Source organism: Tenebrio molitor, chromosome 9 (assembly GCF_963966145.1).
Source record: "Tenebrio molitor chromosome 9, icTenMoli1.1, whole genome shotgun sequence".
Classification (NCBI taxonomy): Eukaryota; Metazoa; Arthropoda; class Insecta; order Coleoptera; family Tenebrionidae; genus Tenebrio; species Tenebrio molitor.
Genome location: NC_091054.1, coordinates 14,465,848 through 14,480,959, shown reverse-complemented (window position 1 = coordinate 14,480,959; position 15,112 = coordinate 14,465,848). Strand labels below are relative to the sequence as shown.

Genomic DNA, 15,112 nt, shown 5'->3' with positions numbered 1-15,112 from the left:
TAATCACTGGCAACTTAACCTACCGTAAAATAAAGTAATAACAAAAACAAAACAAATAAATTTAATACATTTGGTAGAATAATACATAAATATATACATAAATGCACATTTGGCACAAAATTGGCACATTTGTCATGTATATCAAAAACTTACGTCCAGCAGGTTTAAATCAACCGCGCTCTTTTAGGAACTGGCTCTTCATCAGAAGACACAGACTGTCCCGAAGTTGACAACAATTGGTTTACATTATATTGCATTGCAACGTCCTAGAAAAACACCGTTTTATTTTCATTTACAATTTAAAAAATTAATGTACCTCCGCAATCCACTTATGATCTAAAATTCTCTCTATAGAAATACGTGCATTTGGGTCCACCGTCAGCATCTGTCTAACTAGATCCCTGGAAGTCATGGAGACCCCCCTCCAAGACTTGGCATCCCAAAGTATTTCCCCCTTAAGTATTTTGCGGCTTATTGCAATTCTATCAGGTCCCCTATAAATTAAAATTGTTTTATATAAAAATGCAGACAACGCTGTTTGTTAGCAGAGTCATGAGTACTTTACCTTTACACTTTGTTGTTTGATAATTTTAATTTGAACCAATCACTTTGTCTTTTTTTTTACAAACAAAAAAGTAACTTACGTGAACGGCAGTGTCTTGCTGAGCATGTAGAAAAGTATCACTCCTAAGCTCCAAACGTCCACTTGTTTGTTGTAGCGCTTTAAATGATTTAGTACCTCTGGAGCCACATACGCGATGGTACCACATGTAGTCTCCATCGCGCTAATATTTTCCATAATTTTGCTTAATCCAAAGTCCGAAATTTTGGCAAGAGGATATAAACCATCTGAATGGAGCAACACATTTTCCGGCTACAACCACCAATATTATAGTGACATTAGTAGAGATTTTTTTTAATGTTTACTTTAAGGTCCCGGTGTGTGACCCCATTGGCGTGCAGATAGCGAACTCCTAACATTATTTGATAAAAAATAAATTTCACTTCACTCTCGGGAAATGGAGTGGCTGAAAGGATTCTACCAGTAAGCTCCCCGCCTTTCATGTACTCCAAAATTAAAAATACACTGTCATCAGTCTCGAACACTTCTCTCATCTTAATGATGAAGGGCTGCAAAAGTTTGTGTTTGTTTTACCAGTTAAGCCTGTACACATTCCTTACATGGGACAATGATTTCAGAATCTCGACTTCCGTTTTGATTTTTTGCGGATGACTCGCTTGGCCTATCACTCTAGTGCTTGACCTCCCTTTGGTAATTTTTTTTATCGCATACTGTTCGAAAGTACGCTAAAATTCACATTTTTACTGACTACATACTTAAAATACCCACAACAAACCTTATCTAGCGCTAATCTAACTTCTCCAAAAGCCCCCTGTCCAAGTACCTTTGAGATAAAATATTTTCTTCTTACTTCAGGAGGTGCATTATCATAATTTATGTTACAATTAAACATGTACACTACAAATAAAATAAATAAGTCACATTTTTCTATCTCAGAAAAATTGTTTTTGCTACCTTTAACGTTAGGTTGTCCGACAGCTATTTCATCATTATTATGTATAATTAGCTTTTGGTTTCTACCGATTTTGGATCCATTTACAAATGTCCCGTTTTTACTTAAGTCAATAATATAAACCATTTCATTTTCTTTGATCACCCGAAAATGTTGTTTACTAATATTCAGGTGAGCTGTGAATTGTGAACCAACAACAATGTCACAGCTCGGCGCCCTTCCAAATGTGTACGACGAATGAAATAAATCTAAAATGTTGACAAAACTCTTGCGATAATGCTTTTACAAGTCTTAGGAAAGTTGAATGTAAATTTGTGCATGTTAACATTCAATCCATAAGTAGCTACTGACACTCACCGATAGATACCAAAGTAGACATGCAGGCACAGAATCGGCCCCATGGTCTTAACGTATTTTCGACTTCAGCCTCCAGTTCCTGAGTCCCTTCAATATAATCTTCCTGGGTCTGAGTTTCTGGTAAATCCAGTTCGAGATCCATTGCTGATTTAATTTAAAAAAACTAATAAGCCCGAAGAACGTAATAGACGGTTGTAAAAAAATGAATAATTGTAAAAAGTGGACATCACTATATAAAAAAAAGAGAATAAACGGAATACGTAATCGTATTTACAGTTTCAGTGTGGTAGACATATTGAATTGGATGAAACAAAAACCGCGAAAATCTCAAATCTGATTGGTTGAGGAAACACGTGCGAAAAGGCGCGACTATTCAAATTTATTTCAAGAATTTTTACACAATGTCGTGGCGCCAAGAATTGAATAGATTAATCGCCTTTAAATGTAATTACATAAGAAAATGATAACAAAAAAACACTGAAAAATCAAAACTAATCAGTAATCACAATAAAACGTCCACTTCCACAAACAATGTGCAAAGGTTTTTGAAGTTTGTAAAAATACAAGTCTCGATGGGCAATAATTTTTTAAATAAATAAAAAAGTCTGCTTAAAATCACATTGATATAGTCGAATCGGACGATACTTTATTTAGAATTTTAGAGTAGCGTAGAACCAGCTATGACGCGTCTCACAATTCTAGACCTGTTGCAATTGATAATTATGTTTGATTTGTTACCTTCTGGTACAGAATGTTAATGTGTTTATGAGAAATAATACACATGTCACAAATGTTTATATTTCATTATATTAAAACACTTTGTTTCGTTACAATGTATTTATCAAAAAAATCTCATTTCCGCAAAATATTTTTACAAGAAAAAATATAACCGTCACTAAGCATATGCTCCAATGATGCAACATCCCAAATCCAGTAACTGTATATATTCTGAGGCTCCATCCTGAGTCTTGAAACTCACTTCCTAAAAATTCACAGAATCTATGCAAAGATCAGTTTTAAAAGAAAATAACTTACACCTAATTTTTCACCAATAAGTGACTTTTGTTTATCAGTAAGCTCATCAAAATTTATTAGAAATTCATTCAACTGCTCCAAAATCTACAAATAATTACTTTTTATCTTTAAAGTTTATAAAATTACTAGTATTACTTGAGATGCTGCATATGCCTCAAACATCATTTTCCTCAGAAACTCCTCAAGGTCTTTATAATTCTTTGATTTACAAACATCTAAAAATTCTGTTAGCCAATGGTCTGGAACAACCTATAAGAAAACAATATTTTAAACACATTGACTTAAAAAATAAATATATAAAACCTACACCAGTGACTTCCAATACATTTTCTATACTGATTGGGTTTCCACTTCCCTTCAGCTTGGCACAGCTTTGCAGGGAAGTTATGGCCTTTCTCATGTCTCCACCACTCATTTCAACCAAAGTATTCAAAGTTTTATCATCACATTTAACATTTTCTTCTTTACATATGAAACTCAACCTCTCAAGTATCATAGATTCATTGAGGGGTTTAAACCGAAATTTTGTACATCTTGATGTCAGAGGTTCTATAATCCTTGACACATAATTACAGATCAAACAAAATCGTGTAGATTTTGTTTCTTTCTCCATGGTTCTCCGCAAAGCAGCCTGTGCTGCATGAGTCATGGAATCTGCTTCATCAAGAATAACTATTTTAAATGGTGGACAAGGTTTACCACTAAAAGGATTCAAATTATTTTATGCAATTGTTAACAGACAGAGAACTTACTCTGGGCGAGTAGCACTGGCTGTTAGTTGGGAAAAAGTTTTCACTTTGTCTCTAATTACTTGAATCCCTCGTTCATCGGAGGCATTCAATTCGAGGATGCGATCTTTGTAGTAGTCTCCAAACAGCTGTCGGGCGGCTGCCAGAATCGTACTAGTTTTACCTGTGCCTGGAGGTCCATAGAACAATAAATTAGGCAGATCGGCACCTGTAATGCATTGTTGTAAAACCGAAACGGCATCTCTTTGTTCTACGACGTCCGATACGGTTCGGGGGCGACTACAAACACATCTTTAACTTAAATTGTTTTGAGGTTATGTCAGGTTACTATTTTTCCACCCATGGAACCAGTTTCGACTTCTTTGAAGATTTTGATGACGAAGGGCCTGCCTTTTCACTGTTATCCAACTTTCCCGACTTCAGAAATGAGTGCATTATGCTGTTTCGCAGTTAAATACTTATAATTTGTACCGAGAAAACCGCGGGAACATATGGCGGGAATCAGTAGCAGTATTTATTTAAAATGCCGGAAGTAATCGAACATCATTCGATCTTACACGAAAGCTCCCGAAAGAATTATTTTATTTTTTGTTGGATTATTTGTTTCAAAATCAAAAATTCACCACCTGAACCTGTTGAAATATGTTGGCAGAAAAAAAGAAATCGAAGAAATCTCTATAGAATGGGTTTCATTTTTTTGGATTGGCCGTGGATTGGCCCAACCCCCCGCCAAAATTTGACATTCGGTTTGTCACAAAATGGCCGAAAACGAGGAATCTTTTAACCCCTAAATTAAAACTAATTAAAACGAGCGCTCATTATCATTAACTACTTCGAAGAATTTAAAAAAATTCAGCTTTAATTCAGTAATAGGAACTTCGAAGAGAAACTCGCACGAATCTTTTCGATAAATTTCTGGTCTTTATGTTCCAAAGAAGTTACTACATTCACTCAATATAACTTCCTTATTGTTCACTTCTTTTGAAATTCTTACTTTTCAGAATTAAATGTCAAGAGCTACTTAGTTCATTCAATAGATAATAAAAGTTAGCGATACCGGTTACTTTATAATGACTATTTTTTCCGCAGAGTTGGGCAGGCAAATTCAAAATTATAAGAAAGATGGCGAACTTTTTTTTTTTGGAAAAATAATACTGTTTTTTCTCTTTTTCTTGTAGGACGACTGCCTTTAGGGGACGAATTTTTGCGAAAGTTTATTGTTTATTGTTGTTCTACAGTTTAGTATAAACCTTAAACGATTTAGAACTCACAAATGAAGGGAAAAAATGGCGTATAACTTTTAATTGTGAAACAAAAATTGTTATTGCTTTCTTTATCAGTAACTTTCTTTCACATGATATTGACGAAAGAAATTTATTTTTCTGTTCGTATATTGCATATGCCTACAATGACCTTTGTGTCCTTGTTTATCCCATTATTATCGTTTATTATCAACTGTTAACGACAAAACCTACCCAGGGGGGTCTTCATTATCTTCTAAGGTTATCACCAGCTCCTTCTTCATTGGTTCTACAATATAATGACGCTAGCAAAACATCTTTGAAAAGTTTCTCTTTACAATAGTGACTCCATTTTTGACTTGCTCACAGCACCGGGGCCACAAATTACCATGTCGAAAAACGTACTCGTTATAGGAAGTGGCGGTCGCGAACATGCTATCGTGTGGAAAATTGCACAGAGCTCTTTTGTCAAAAACATTTTTGCCGCCCCCGGGAGTTACGCGATTCAACAGGTGGATAAAACACAAAACGTGGCCATCAACATCAAAGATTTCAAGGTGAGGTTATGTTGCATGTCAACACGTTGTCATTTAAAATAATTTTTAGGAAGTGTCTTCATTCTGTAAAAAAAACGACGTCTCAGTGGTTATTGTGGGACCTGAGGACCCTTTAGCAAACGGAATTGCTGACGCTTTATTGGCAAATAACATAGCTGTATTTGGACCATCGAAAAATGGGGCCCAAATTGAATCAGACAAAAATTGGGCCAAAGCGTTTATGGATAAGAACGACATACCAACAGCGAGATGGCAAGCGTTTAATGACGCTACACAAGCCAAAAACTTTATCAACAAGTCAGTTCCCAAATTATTTTAACATGTCACTGCAATAAAATTGTTTTAGTGCTGGGTTTGCAGCATTGGTGGTTAAAGCTAGTGGTTTAGCAGCAGGAAAAGGTGTAGTAGTTGCAGCAAACAAACAACAAGCATGTGATGCAGTTGATGAGATTTTGACCCAGCAGAAGTTTGGTACTGCTGGAGAAACTGTCGTAATTGAAGAACTTCTTGAAGGTGAAGAAGTGTCAGTTCTGGCATTCTGTGATGGTAACGTTGTAAAACCAATGCTGCCAGCGCAAGATCATAAGAGGATCCTAGATAACGATCAAGGCCCCAACACTGGGGGCATGGGAGCATATTGTCCTTGCCCTCTCCTCAGTCAAGAACAATTTGAATTTGTGCAAAACAATGTCTTGCAACGCGTTGTTAATGGATTCAAAAAGGAGAAAATAAAATTTGTTGGTGTGTGACACCACCAGGGGGCGTGAGAGTCAAATAATCTTATAATCTGATTCTAGGAGTGTTGTATGCAGGTTTGATGTTAACACCGTCAGGGCCCAAAGTCCTCGAGTTCAATTGTCGATTTGGAGATCCAGAAACTGAAGTTATTCTTCCATTATTAGAGTCAGATCTGTACACAGTAATACAATCTTGTTGCGAAGGAACTCTCAATCAAATTAATCTGTCTTGGAAGAGTAACCTCAGCGCAGTTGGTGTAGTGATGGCGTCGCGAGGTTACCCTGAAACGTCAAGTAAAGGTCAAGTCATCACAGGAATTGAAGAAGTTAGTGTGAGGACCAGTCATGTGGTTTTCCATTGTGGCACAGCATTAAACAACAACAATTTGGTAACAAACGGAGGTCGAGTTTTAATCGCTGTGTCTCTAGCACCGCAGCTGGCACTTGCAGCAGCTCAAGCTACTAAAGCTTGTGAAGTGATAAAATTCGATGGGAAGCAATATCGACGAGACATTGCTCAGAAAGGAGTTGCAAGGTAAAGTTTTTGGAAGGTTATGATCACTTATATTTGTCATCTTGTGGGTTTTAGAGCGATTTTACAAAGTGGCCAATTAACATATAAGGCAAGTGGTGTAGATATTGTAGCAGGTAACGACTTGGTCTCCCATATTAAGCCAGTGGCAAAATCTACCAATCGGGCGGGAGTAATGGGAGGTCTCGGTGGATTTGGCGGTTTATTCGACGTCAAAGCTGCAGGTTACAAAGATCCATTACTAGTTTCTGGAACGGATGGAGTTGGGACTAAACTCAAAGTAATAATAAAAAAAAGTTTCACAATGTTGTGACTGACGTGTTCTTAATTTAGATTGCTCAAGAAATGGGAATCCATAACACGATCGGCATTGATTTGGTTGCGATGTGCGTTAACGACGTCTTGGCTCACGGTGCAGAACCTCTTTTCTTTTTGGATTACTTTGCGTGCGGTCATTTGGACGTGGAAGTAGCTAAAGGAGTTGTAAATGGAGTTGCTGACGGGTGTCGTCAAGCGGGATGTTCACTAATCGGTAAGTTATGAATACGTTTAATCAAAACGAATAAATTATTAACACAACACAGATATTGTCACTCACTTGATTTAATTAAAGGGGGAGAAACTGCAGAAATGCCAGACATGTATCCCCCTGGAGAGTACGATGTTGCCGGTTTTGCCGTCGGAGCAGTAGAACGCGAACAACTGATGCCCCGAATTCAGTCCATCCAACCCGGTGACGTCATAATAGGCTTACCATCATCAGGTGTTCACAGTAATGGCTTCAGTTTAGTTAGAAAAATCATGAAATTAGCAGGAGTCAGTTATAAAGATAGAGCCCCATTTAGTAAAACCGCAAAAAGTTTCGGTTTGTAAACACAAATGTAATTAATGTAATTTACAAGAATCTAATTCACAGGGGAGGAATTGTTAAAACCGACTAAAATTTATGTGAAAGCTGTCATTCCCGCTGTCAAAACGGGAAAAGTGAAAGCTTTCGCACACATAACCGGCGGCGGTTTAACCGAAAACATTCCGCGTATTTTACCGCAAGACTTGGGGGTCGAATTGGACGCCCAAAAGTGGGACATCCCCCCAGTATTCCCATGGCTTGCAACTGCAGGTAAGTTGTTCCATAAATGCGCGGGCAAAATTAACGTTGCCGAATAGGTGGCGTAAATCAAGCTGAGTTGTTGCGAACATTCAATTGTGGAGTTGGAGGAGTTTTAATTGTTGACAAAAAAGACGAACAAGAAGTGATAAAAATTGTAGCGCCCCATGGAGCTGTAGCGATTGGTTCAGTGATGAAGAAAACAGACGGTAATATTTTTTGGTGATTCGTGCCGCCATCATCAAACTATATTTTTAGAACAAGTCGTGATAAGAAATTTCTCCAATGTAATGGAAATGAAAATGAAACCATTTGTACCAAGTCTTGTGTCGAGAATCTCGACGAAAAAACGAGTGGGCGTGTTGATATCTGGCAGTGGTACCAACCTACAAGCTTTGATCGATTCCACTCAAACGTCAAACATCGGTGCGGAGATTGTTTTGGTGATATCAAACAAAGACAATGTTGAAGGACTAAAAAGGGCAGAGCGCGCAAACATTCCAACGAAAGTGATAAGTCACAGGAATTTCCCCAACCGGGAAGATTTTGACAAAGCACTTCACAACGAGTTGGTTGGAGCGGGTGTCGAAATTGTTTGTTTGGCGGGATTTATGCGGATTCTGACCGGCGAATTTACATCCAAGTGGAAAGGGAAGCTGATTAACGTTCATCCAGCGCTTCTTCCCCTATTTAAGGGGACGCACGCACAGAAACAAGCCGTCGAAGCTAGAGTTAGAGTGAGCGGTTGCACTGTACACTTCGTCGACGAAACGGTCGACGGCGGCCTCATCATTGTGCAAGAAGCAGTTCCGGTGTACGTAGACGACACCGAAGAAACGTTAACAGAAAGGATAAAAGTCGCCGAACATAAAGCTTTTCCGCGAGCTTTGGAATTGGTCGCAAATGACAAGGTAAAGATAGGACCCAATGACAGATTACTATGGACGGTGTAACTTGACCTTTAATATGTAAATAAACCAGTTTTACTACAAATGTGTTTTGATTTAAATTGTTTTTATCTTACGATTCATGATATTTGTGAAAATGACCGAGTTAAGTGAACATGACGAAGCAATTTTGAATTCGGTTCTCTACCCCAACTTACCCTTCAGTGATGTGACAGATGCGTCTAAGTTGCAAGGTAAGTGATAAGTTCGATTTGTTCTTGCTCTTCTGAACTGCGTGTTGGTGCACTTTCACAAGATGTTGAGGAGGATACCCCGGAAATTGAAAAAACCAAGAAAATGGAAATTGAAGCAATCAAACTCGCCGAAAATGGAAAACTCGATGAAGCTCTTTCCACACTGACTGAAGCTCTAAAAATTACGCCGAACAGAGCGTCGATATACAACAACAGAGCTCACGTCTATCAATTCCAAAAGAAATTCTCAGGTGATCTTACAAAATTTGTAAAATCGCGACGATAAATTTTGAATTGAACGTTTTAGAAGCTTTCGACGATTTGACTAAAGCTATCGAACTTGCCGGAACCATTCAGAAAAAGACTCTGTCGCAAGCTCTCTGTCAGAGAGGTACTTTACACAGAAGAGAATCCAGATTCGAGTTAGCTAGGGAAGATTTTGAAATTGCAGCCCAGATGGGTAATCAGTTTGCGAAAAGTCAAGTAGGTACATTTTTGGAACTTTTTCTTTTGTTACACTTTTCTTTTCAGTTGGTAGAACTGAACCCTTACGCCGCCCTCTGCAACCAAATGCTGCGAAAAGTTATGGACACGTTGTGATCACATAGTGAAAACGTTACTATTTTATATATACAATATCTTTATTTCGTATATCAATATAATTATATGAAAACACTTGGTAGGATAAATCGTCTAAATGCATTGATGTATTAAAAATAATAATAAATAAATGGGCAAATTTATTAGTTTTTAGCACCAAACAGTGAAGATCTTTAATTTCCCAAGTCACTAACAACGAAAAGAAATAAAAAAAATAAATGCCAACTTAAACTCAATCTAAACTAGCATGAAACTATGAGGGTTCCATGAAATGAGAAAATACAATTTGTTATAGGAAACTAATTAGGAAAAAATCTGTGTGATCACTTGATTTATGAATAAACCAAAAAAAAAAAAAATTCTTCAATCACCCATACGAAAAATAACAACATAAATTTCAAGTGATCACAGACATTATCTACACCAGACCGGAAATGTGCGACTGCAAACTAATCGAACTAATTTTAGGTTAAGATTCAAACTCATCTTGATCAACTATTTCAAAATCTTTCCCTGTACTCGACCGCTGACTTGACTCACTTTCCGTTTCTGACGCTCCAAGAACCTCGACTTGACTGCCGCCCTCTTGACTGCGAACAACTTCCTCACTGTGCCTATGGTCAGAAAAATAAAATTTATTAGAAAAACACCATCGATTACTTACTTATCGCCATATTCGGTTAAGCTCGGTTTTTCTTTTTCCCCTTCAGTTTTATTCTTATCTTCTGAGTCTTGCTCAGCATCTGAATCCTTATCTTTTTTCTTCTTTTTTCCTTTATCTTTTTTTACAAGGGTGTCATCTCCTTTGTACTCATACTACGAGAAATACATCATAATTGTTGCAACAACACAAATTACACTTACAGTGTACAGTGGCCAAAAAGAAGCAAGAAAGCCGACATCTTCGGTTAAATTTGGAAGAATCCATAAGTGATGTTTTCCCATTGTGCACACCCAAATTAGACAGAAAATTATAAGGCGAATCACAGCCAAAATGATAATCGTTACCAGAAAACCAGCAGCAGCAACGCTCAGATAATATACTCCTAGCCTAAATCATCATCTGTTAAAATTCAGGGATGCCATAAGTTGACCACTTACCGAACAGATGGTGGCCACAGAGGAAACAGACAAACTCCTATGGCTCCAAGAACGAGTAAAGTTCCAAAGATCCAATAATGGAAAGGTATAGGGTCATAAATCCAGACATAAGCATCCATTCCGTCCACAAATCTTTGATCATTATGCATGTCCAATCTTATTTTCTTCTTGCGTTTCTCCTTTTCAGGCTATAAAAATAAATAAAATAAAACCAAGCAAAAAATGGTGCAAAAATTAATACAGACTTGTTCTTTATCCTTCCATTCTACAACACTACTTTCAGCATCTGTAACTTTTTCCTTTTCTTTGATCTTGTCTTTCTCTTCAGAATCGCTCTTCTTATCCTTTTTCTTGCCCTTTAATTCTGATTCAGAAACTGGAACTTTCCTAGCCCTGTGATAAAATTTGTGTTCCAACATTAAATGGAGATAGTCGATGATGTCTTCCCGCGTCTTAAAAAACGGCTCATCTCCTTGCGTCCATTTGGACTCCAGCAGAGCATCGACTGCCCTTTTTGCTAAAAATTACTGTTCATCTAAAGTTACACAAAACATTAAAATATTACCTGTAAAATATTCAACATTGTGATTCAGGAATTTAGTTTTCTTTATGGGAACATTTTTCCGCATCCATTTAGCAATCGCGAACTCTTCTTTTGCAGGTTTATCTGCGGTACCTCCACCTGGAGCAACATACTCCTGCAAAACAAAATCTGTATATACATGCAACTTCATTCAAAATTGTTGCCAACTCTAATTGGCTAAACAAAACGTCATTTTATAGAAAATAAAAATACGTTTTTGAGTACGACAATTAACGGGAATTGCTGAAAATACAGAGGAAAAACCAACAGCTTGAGCGCAACTGAATCCAGGTCTGTATTTTTCACTTAGAATCAATGTCAATTAGATAATGTGTATCTAGAAAACATGTTGCAATTGTGTGACGTTATGAAAATTTTCCTGTGTATTTTTCTTCACGTTTTAATAACAACACGGACAAATGAACTGAAATGAAAAATACAGCAACGTCACCTAATTGCTAGAGAAAAACTCGTCACAATACCCCCCCAGTGATGTAATTTTTCTCAGTGAAGATCTACAAACCGCCAACAAATAAACTGACAACACACTTCACATCTTTTATATTAACGCATCAGAATGTTTTATCATATTTAATACTAAAACTAGTTAAATTTACCTCTTTGCGTTTCTTTCCTCTCTTCTTCTCCGCCATTTTGACAGTTCTACGTTGTTGACGTCAGTGCTCCCAAAAATTTTACAGTTAACTGACTTTGTTTGTGATTACGTTGTCATATGATCTCATGTAAAGCAGCTGATGAGTTGGTTTAACAATGAAATAGCTTGGATTGACCAATTATATATTATTTGGTATATAATTTATGCAAAATGACATTTTAAACCGCACGGATTAATACACATTTTAGGACTGCTGACGAAAAATATATACACGGTGTTTTCGCTTGGTATAGCTTTTTCGACTTTTTTCAAAAATGAGCAAATCTCAAATTTTTTGTTAATGCTTATAGATTTCTGCTATGAAATATAATGGCCACTTTGGGAATACTTCTGAGAAACAAACTCACAAAACCTCGTCCATTTTCTCTAATAAATGTCACAAGTGTTAGCAGTTTTGCAAAACTGATGGAGTACAAGGTGATTCTGATCTACGTCATAATCCTGATGCATAATTCTTGATGACTTTTCCAGAAGTGTTATAGAATTTTGAATATTTCTGAAGACAGCGACCAAGAAGAAATTCGTAAAGCTTATATAAAACTGGTTAAAAGATACCACCCTGACAGTGGCACAAATGAAGCTAATGCAGATAAATTCGCTGAAGTTGATTACACTTTTCTGTAGAAATCAGTTATTAATTTCTACTTTTCAGATTGACAAAGCTTTCAAAATTTTGATTGATAAAAAATCCAAAGAACGATGGAGCGTAGATGATGATAACAGGGTTCAGGAACAAGACATAAAAGTTAATTATTGCAAATTTAATTGTATACGAGAGATTAATTGTGTTTTTCAGCACACAGCCCCTCAACACAGACAATATTTAAGTTACGACGGCATAGGAGTTGGTACTCCATTTCAACGCCAAAAGCAGTATAGTAAATTTCGGGCAATTCAAGCAGCAGAAAATGTTCTTAAGCATCGAATCTCCAAGGTATCAGCTGAAGAAGGAGCGCTTCTAACGAAGACACCTCTAAAACATAAAATTCAAACGAAGTACGGTCTCGACAGGCTTGTTGAAGATTTAATTCAGGAATCCATGTCTAGAGGTGAATTTAGAAATTTATCGGGTTCAGGAAAGCCGCTTCCCAGTTACCAAAACAGAAATCCTTATGTTGATTTTGTCACACATAAATTGAACGAGGTTCTCATTGATAACGGATTTACACCTGAATGGATCACTTTACACAAAGAAATTAGAGAGGACATACAACACTTGCGAGCTTCCCTTGCCGTCGAGAGATCTTATTTGGATCCGTATCCTTTAAGCCCAGAAGGAAATGACGATTGGAATAAAATTGTTAATCAGTATGAAAATTTGACTGAACAGATTAATAAGAAAATTGCTAAATTTAATTTAGTTGTTCCAATTCTGGACAAACAAATGATACAAATTGATTTAAAAAAAGAAACTGAAAAAGTTTTAATCAAAGGACAACACAATCAGGATTTGAAGGGACGTTTAAAAGAGAAACCAGCAGAAGAGAAACCAGTAGAAACGGAACCTTTTAATTTGTTTGGATTTATAGAAATGATATTTAGAAAGTAACGATAGTTTTTAAATAATTATTCGTAAATAAGTTGTATGCAATAATTAAAATAAAATAAGGTGTTTCTGAAATTTGAATTTTAATTCTCTGATTCCATACAGAGACATTTAGTCTTAATCCTAGGGAAATTGTCAATACCAACCGTCAATAAAAAGAAAATTGACAAATGACAAAACATGGCTTCCAAGCAACAAGAAGTAGAAGTAATAGAAAGTTGGGAAGAAATCGAGGAGACTGATGTAATTAACTCTTTTTATCTGTTTAATTTTCGATTAAACTGGTCGTAATAGACATAAAAATATTTTACAATCTTCATACAGTAACAAATTGAATTGAGGTTATCCCCACTAAATTGGATTGCTTTTAGGTTTTAGAAAAGAAGTTTAAGTCAATTATACCGCCGAGCAAGTCTCTGGAGACCAAAAGGTAAGCTTTGCCGTTAGATTGAACAACTTTTTTGTACAGAGTTTTATAATTGTAGCAATGGCATTAGTACAAAGCCAATTAAAATAGTATTAACCGGAGATGATGCCTTAAGATCTCAGTATGTGCCTCCAGAACCCACTGTAAAAATACTTAAACGCCCTTCAAAGGAACTGCATAACACCACTGATTCAAAAGTAATTCAACCTAAGAAAACACTTCAACAAAGGAAACAAGAGTATGCTGAAGCACGACTCAGAATTTTAGGAGAGACAGAAAAAACTGAAGAAGAAAAGTATTTAAATATATATTTTTTTTAAATTGAATTTTATTAGATTAATTTATTTTTTTGCAGAATTAGTATAGTATCAAGTAAAGCTCGTTCTACAGATTTAGACAATGTGATACGGTTGCCAAGAGGACCAGATGGGACAAAAGGTTTTAACATACGTAGATAGTACAGTTTTATAGCTTTAAGTGTTTTTCATCAATTTAAATTAATCACATATCTTTTACCATCATGCCCACCTAAGTGATATAACATGATATGTGAATTAAATAGGTTTGTGAATTTGGGGACTAAGCCACAAAGCACAAAATTGCCTTGCAAATCTCCTCGTAACGAAGACTTGTACAATTTTTATATAGTGCAACATGAAACTTAGTTGTAATGTGTTAATAGTTATAAATAGTACGATTAGGACTATTGTACATGTTATTGACTGAGGAGACTTTTGCAAAGAATATTTTAAATTTTTATAATTTCGTAAATGGGTTTGAAAAGATAATTAAGCTTTGTACAACTTGTTCTAACATCTGTTGTTAATTATCGAAATTAGGTGTTTCGAATTAACTACGGCTGGATGTTATTTATTACCATGACGGAGAATTGCATCTTTTATAGGATTATGTGTAAATATAATATAAGATAATTTTATTACTACTATCAGATTTGGATCATTTCAAGAGTTGCAGTGTTAATTTTGCTCATTGTATATTATTAATGTTAAGTTATATTTATTGTGGTTGTGCAATTCTTAAATATATTACGTAATATTTTCTGTATTTTTTTAAGTTATTGCAATAATCGTACAATCATCTCGGAATAAACTTTGTTGGGGCCAAAGATTTGGAGCAGAATTCTTAAATCTAACGTAGGGAAATTTCTTCTAGTTGGCAGTTCTGCA

General features: G+C 36.1%; 7 protein-coding genes across 11 annotated transcripts; 4 read left to right on the top strand and 3 right to left on the bottom strand.

The window, feature by feature from the left end:
- Positions 1 to 45: 45 nt before the first annotated feature.
- LOC138138457 (ovarian-specific serine/threonine-protein kinase Lok-like) lies at positions 46 to 2,211 on the bottom strand. Its single transcript, XM_069058407.1, has 8 exons — positions 1,893 to 2,211; positions 1,538 to 1,783; positions 1,359 to 1,480; positions 1,183 to 1,308; positions 928 to 1,131; positions 645 to 874; positions 317 to 494; positions 46 to 266 (listed from the first exon to the last, which is right to left on the bottom strand). The coding sequence occupies exons 1-8, from the start codon at positions 2,032 to 2,034 to the stop codon at positions 165 to 167; spliced, it is 1,350 nt and encodes a 449-aa protein (XP_068914508.1). The 5' UTR covers positions 2,035 to 2,211; the 3' UTR covers positions 46 to 164.
- A 470-nt stretch (positions 2,212 to 2,681) lies between these two features.
- On the bottom strand, positions 2,682 to 4,146 carry LOC138138465 (replication factor C subunit 4). The gene is made up of 6 exons (XM_069058424.1): positions 4,005 to 4,146; positions 3,680 to 3,955; positions 3,235 to 3,628; positions 3,063 to 3,176; positions 2,928 to 3,011; positions 2,682 to 2,874 (listed from the first exon to the last, which is right to left on the bottom strand). The coding sequence occupies exons 1-6, from the start codon at positions 4,109 to 4,111 to the stop codon at positions 2,788 to 2,790; spliced, it is 1,062 nt and encodes a 353-aa protein (XP_068914525.1). The 5' UTR covers positions 4,112 to 4,146; the 3' UTR covers positions 2,682 to 2,787.
- A 239-nt stretch (positions 4,147 to 4,385) lies between these two features.
- On the bottom strand, positions 4,386 to 12,030 carry Trp1 (translocation protein 1). 3 transcript variants are annotated; one of them, XR_011162037.1, is made up of 9 exons: positions 11,894 to 12,030; positions 11,259 to 11,391; positions 10,939 to 11,210; positions 10,694 to 10,881; positions 10,457 to 10,643; positions 10,257 to 10,408; positions 10,133 to 10,206; positions 7,342 to 7,522; positions 4,386 to 5,537 (listed from the first exon to the last, which is right to left on the bottom strand). XR_011162037.1 is itself a non-coding variant. In XM_069058418.1 (8 exons), exons 1-8 carry the CDS (start codon positions 11,927 to 11,929, stop codon positions 5,533 to 5,535), a joined length of 1,047 nt encoding a protein of 348 aa, XP_068914519.1. In that variant the 5' UTR covers positions 11,930 to 12,030; the 3' UTR covers positions 4,386 to 5,532. The 3 variants fall into 3 exon arrangements, 2 of the variants coding, with proteins under 2 accessions (XP_068914519.1, XP_068914518.1); XM_069058418.1 differs by lacking the exon at positions 7,342 to 7,522; XM_069058417.1 differs by lacking the exons at positions 4,386 to 5,537; positions 7,342 to 7,522 and having other exon boundaries at positions 9,716 to 10,206.
- Gart (trifunctional purine biosynthetic protein adenosine-3 Gart) lies at positions 5,307 to 8,844 on the top strand. The gene is made up of 10 exons (XM_069058401.1): positions 5,307 to 5,474; positions 5,524 to 5,771; positions 5,821 to 6,215; positions 6,272 to 6,746; positions 6,801 to 7,023; positions 7,077 to 7,275; positions 7,357 to 7,608; positions 7,660 to 7,863; positions 7,911 to 8,060; positions 8,110 to 8,844. The coding sequence occupies exons 1-10, from the start codon at positions 5,307 to 5,309 to the stop codon at positions 8,802 to 8,804; spliced, it is 3,009 nt and encodes a 1,002-aa protein (XP_068914502.1). The 3' UTR covers positions 8,805 to 8,844.
- LOC138138471 (tetratricopeptide repeat protein 36 homolog) lies at positions 8,853 to 9,760 on the top strand. Of its 2 annotated transcripts, XM_069058436.1 has the most exons (4): positions 8,853 to 8,992; positions 9,055 to 9,243; positions 9,300 to 9,475; positions 9,524 to 9,760. In XM_069058436.1, exons 1-4 carry the CDS (start codon positions 8,881 to 8,883, stop codon positions 9,590 to 9,592), a joined length of 546 nt encoding a protein of 181 aa, XP_068914537.1. In that variant the 5' UTR covers positions 8,853 to 8,880; the 3' UTR covers positions 9,593 to 9,760. The 2 variants fall into 2 exon arrangements, with proteins under 2 accessions (XP_068914537.1, XP_068914536.1); XM_069058435.1 differs by having other exon boundaries at positions 9,300 to 9,760.
- LOC138138464 (dnaJ homolog subfamily C member 28) lies at positions 11,388 to 13,573 on the top strand. 2 transcript variants are annotated; one of them, XM_069058423.1, is made up of 6 exons: positions 11,961 to 12,084; positions 12,141 to 12,179; positions 12,243 to 12,369; positions 12,424 to 12,555; positions 12,605 to 12,697; positions 12,749 to 13,573. In XM_069058423.1, exons 3-6 carry the CDS (start codon positions 12,262 to 12,264, stop codon positions 13,499 to 13,501), a joined length of 1,086 nt encoding a protein of 361 aa, XP_068914524.1. In that variant the 5' UTR covers positions 11,961 to 12,084; positions 12,141 to 12,179; positions 12,243 to 12,261; the 3' UTR covers positions 13,502 to 13,573. The 2 variants fall into 2 exon arrangements, with proteins under 2 accessions (XP_068914523.1, XP_068914524.1); XM_069058422.1 differs by lacking the exons at positions 11,961 to 12,084; positions 12,141 to 12,179 and adding an exon at positions 11,388 to 11,567.
- Positions 13,574 to 13,614: 41 nt separating this feature from the next.
- On the top strand, positions 13,615 to 14,990 carry LOC138138474 (SUZ RNA-binding domain-containing). Its single transcript, XM_069058442.1, has 4 exons — positions 13,615 to 13,741; positions 13,870 to 13,928; positions 13,984 to 14,220; positions 14,281 to 14,990. Exons 1-4 carry the CDS (start codon positions 13,679 to 13,681, stop codon positions 14,381 to 14,383), a joined length of 462 nt encoding a protein of 153 aa, XP_068914543.1. The 5' UTR covers positions 13,615 to 13,678; the 3' UTR covers positions 14,384 to 14,990.
- The last annotated feature ends 122 nt before the right edge of the window (positions 14,991 to 15,112 follow it).

Coding starts and splice junctions, on each gene's coding strand:
- LOC138138471 (XM_069058435.1), top strand. CDS start 8,881: ATGATATTTGTGAAAATGACCGAGTTAAGTGAACATGACGAAGCAATT. Junction 8,993..9,054: donor AGATGCGTCTAAGTTGCAAG/GTAAGTGATAAG, acceptor CACTTTCACAAG/ATGTTGAGGAGGATACCCCG. Junction 9,244..9,299: donor ATTCCAAAAGAAATTCTCAG/GTGATCTTACAA, acceptor TGAACGTTTTAG/AAGCTTTCGACGATTTGACT.
- Gart (XM_069058401.1), top strand. CDS start 5,307: ATGTCGAAAAACGTACTCGTTATAGGAAGTGGCGGTCGCGAACATGCT. Junction 6,747..6,800: donor GCTCAGAAAGGAGTTGCAAG/GTAAAGTTTTTG, acceptor TGTGGGTTTTAG/AGCGATTTTACAAAGTGGCC. Junction 7,024..7,076: donor GAGTTGGGACTAAACTCAAA/GTAATAATAAAA, acceptor TTCTTAATTTAG/ATTGCTCAAGAAATGGGAAT.
- LOC138138457 (XM_069058407.1), bottom strand. CDS start 2,034: ATGGATCTCGAACTGGATTTACCAGAAACTCAGACCCAGGAAGATTAT. Junction 1,481..1,537: donor CGGACAACCTAACGTTAAAG/GTAGCAAAAACA, acceptor TTTTATTTGTAG/TGTACATGTTTAATTGTAAC. Junction 875..927: donor TCACACACCGGGACCTTAAA/GTAAACATTAAA, acceptor TGGTGGTTGTAG/CCGGAAAATGTGTTGCTCCA.
- LOC138138474 (XM_069058442.1), top strand. CDS start 13,679: ATGGCTTCCAAGCAACAAGAAGTAGAAGTAATAGAAAGTTGGGAAGAA. Junction 13,742..13,869: donor AAGAAATCGAGGAGACTGAT/GTAATTAACTCT, acceptor GATTGCTTTTAG/GTTTTAGAAAAGAAGTTTAA. Junction 13,929..13,983: donor AAGTCTCTGGAGACCAAAAG/GTAAGCTTTGCC, acceptor TTATAATTGTAG/CAATGGCATTAGTACAAAGC.
- LOC138138464 (XM_069058422.1), top strand. CDS start 12,262: ATGGCCACTTTGGGAATACTTCTGAGAAACAAACTCACAAAACCTCGT. Junction 12,556..12,604: donor ATGCAGATAAATTCGCTGAA/GTTGATTACACT, acceptor TCTACTTTTCAG/ATTGACAAAGCTTTCAAAAT. Junction 12,698..12,748: donor TTCAGGAACAAGACATAAAA/GTTAATTATTGC, acceptor TGTGTTTTTCAG/CACACAGCCCCTCAACACAG.
- Trp1 (XM_069058417.1), bottom strand. CDS start 11,929: ATGGCGGAGAAGAAGAGAGGAAAGAAACGCAAAGAG. Junction 10,644..10,693: donor CTGTGGCCACCATCTGTTCG/GTAAGTGGTCAA, acceptor ATGATGATTTAG/GCTAGGAGTATATTATCTGA. Junction 10,409..10,456: donor CTTTTTGGCCACTGTACACT/GTAAGTGTAATT, acceptor TATTTCTCGTAG/TATGAGTACAAAGGAGATGA.
- LOC138138465 (XM_069058424.1), bottom strand. CDS start 4,111: ATGCACTCATTTCTGAAGTCGGGAAAGTTGGATAACAGTGAAAAGGCA. Junction 3,012..3,062: donor AGGCATATGCAGCATCTCAA/GTAATACTAGTA, acceptor AATTATTTGTAG/ATTTTGGAGCAGTTGAATGA. Junction 2,875..2,927: donor TTATTGGTGAAAAATTAGGT/GTAAGTTATTTT, acceptor GTGAATTTTTAG/GAAGTGAGTTTCAAGACTCA.